The 1,792-nt window shown below is 37.7% G+C and overlaps 1 protein-coding gene across 1 annotated transcript in view; it reads right to left on the reverse strand.

Moving 5' to 3' along the window:
• Positions 1-219: 219 nt before the first annotated feature.
• LOC107670572 (uncharacterized) overlaps positions 220-1,792 on the reverse strand; it is a 10,188-nt gene continuing 8,615 nt past the window's right edge. The window contains exons 6-9 of the mRNA XM_016463210.1: positions 1,394-1,574; positions 1,224-1,307; positions 978-1,073; positions 220-647 (exon numbers count right to left, since the gene is read on the reverse strand). Of these exons, the coding sequence (XP_016318696.1) occupies positions 357-647; positions 978-1,073; positions 1,224-1,307; positions 1,394-1,574 (652 nt within the window). The 3' untranslated portion in view covers positions 220-356. The remainder of the gene's footprint in view (positions 648-977; positions 1,074-1,223; positions 1,308-1,393; positions 1,575-1,792) is intronic.

A 1,792-nucleotide genomic window follows, 5' to 3' on the forward strand; every position in this document is an offset into this window, starting at 1 on the left:
TGAGCATAAGAGGCTTCTTTCAGACAGATTCAAATCTTCCGACATCAAACTTTTCTATTATTCTATTACATATTACAAATTTTAATGTTAATAAAAACAATCGATACTATAATGTAACATATTATGAATACTATTTTATTATGCAAATTAGATCTCTTTTACACATTTCACATGTAGAAAATCACAAGTCACAGTTTAGGCATTATATAGAGACTCCAATATTTATTTGTATTATAATATATATTAAAACTGCGCATAAAGTGCATAAACTATGTTGTTACACCTGCTTAACAGGCTGTCACATTAAATACTAGGCATTAACAATGTCCTGTAAAAACATCCAACTTTTGTCAAAACTACGGGGATGACCTCTTCCTCCTCATCCCACAGAGTTTATGGAAGGGGGACACTCTAGAGTGGGCTTTCTGTGAGTCTCCTAGGGACTCTGGATCACTTTCTGGATCAGAATGTAATTGTGCTGCTTCCGGAGCAGCAACGTACACTGGGACAGTGGGAAGAGACGTTTGTGACCGATCCACAGATAATCTTGTCTTTCCCTCCTCAGAAGCATTCAGGCCTCTCAAGTGGATCACAAAATTTGACGTCTGCTGTTCCAAAGACATGAAATCCTCATGGATCTCCGAAAACTGTCACCGGAAAGAAAGGAAATGATTTACTGAACAAATCGAAGCATATAAAAAGCAAGCATATGGTCTTTCGCAAGTAAATCATGTTATATATATATATATATATATATATATATCAACTGCTTGATAGATTAGAGCTGAGACTATATTATCACTCAGCTCTAATCTGCTGAATGACGTTAGGATATTACAATATTATAAACATTAACATAATGATTTTCTGTAAAGCTGCTTTGAAACAATGTGTATTGTGAAAAAGCGCTATACAAATAAATTAGACTTGACTATCTAACAGGCTCAGGCTGTCGTTATCTGTGAATGTCTTCATACCAGATCAGTGTTAGACTGTAATAACTCTTTGGTCCATGTAGAGTTGATGGTGGCACCGAAAGTCTCGTTCAGACCCTGATGGCTGCTGCGAAGTGCCTGAGGAAGAGCAGCCAGCAAAACCACATTTATTCAGGCTTTATAGCATGAAAGTTGCTGTATTGGCAATGTATTCTTGTCTTGATATGCCTATTTCTGATAATATCCTCAGAAATATATTAAAACTTGTACAAATGACTATATAATGACCTGTAAAAGGTTTATACTGGTTTCCAGCTGTGTCTGGCACTGTTGGGCTTTACTTTTGAACTGACTGAGCTCACTGAACAGGCTCTAAAACACAAACACATTCACATATATCAGTAAACATGCATCACAGAGGGCCACTGTAAGATTTTATATGGTAAGTAGTGTATCACCTCAGTGTCTGTGAGGACGGCGTGAGGGTCCTGTGCTTCCTGTGTGCTGTCAGGCCTCAGAGTCACTCGTGTGTGTAACTCCTCCAGCAGAGCCCAGCGCTTCTGTAACCCGCTCTGAACCGCACACACACTCGCGTCACACTCACGCTGAACCTGCAGCAGAGAGCGCAGACCGCTCACCCTGAGAGACACAGAACAGCAGCATTATAAACCGTCAGAAAACACAAACACAATAATAAAAAGAATACACCAAGGATTAATATCAGCTCAGAACAGACAGCCAACTAGAAAAGATTTTAAAAAATAGTGCTGCATGAAAACTGACTAGTTTACATTTGGAGTTTATATATATACTGTATATATATATATATATATATATATATATATATATAAAGCTTA

This window comes from Sinocyclocheilus anshuiensis, unplaced genomic scaffold, assembly GCF_001515605.1.
Source record: "Sinocyclocheilus anshuiensis isolate Anshui unplaced genomic scaffold, SAMN03320099.WGS_v1.1 scaffold140, whole genome shotgun sequence".
Lineage (NCBI taxonomy): Eukaryota > Metazoa > Chordata > Actinopteri > Cypriniformes > Cyprinidae > Sinocyclocheilus > Sinocyclocheilus anshuiensis.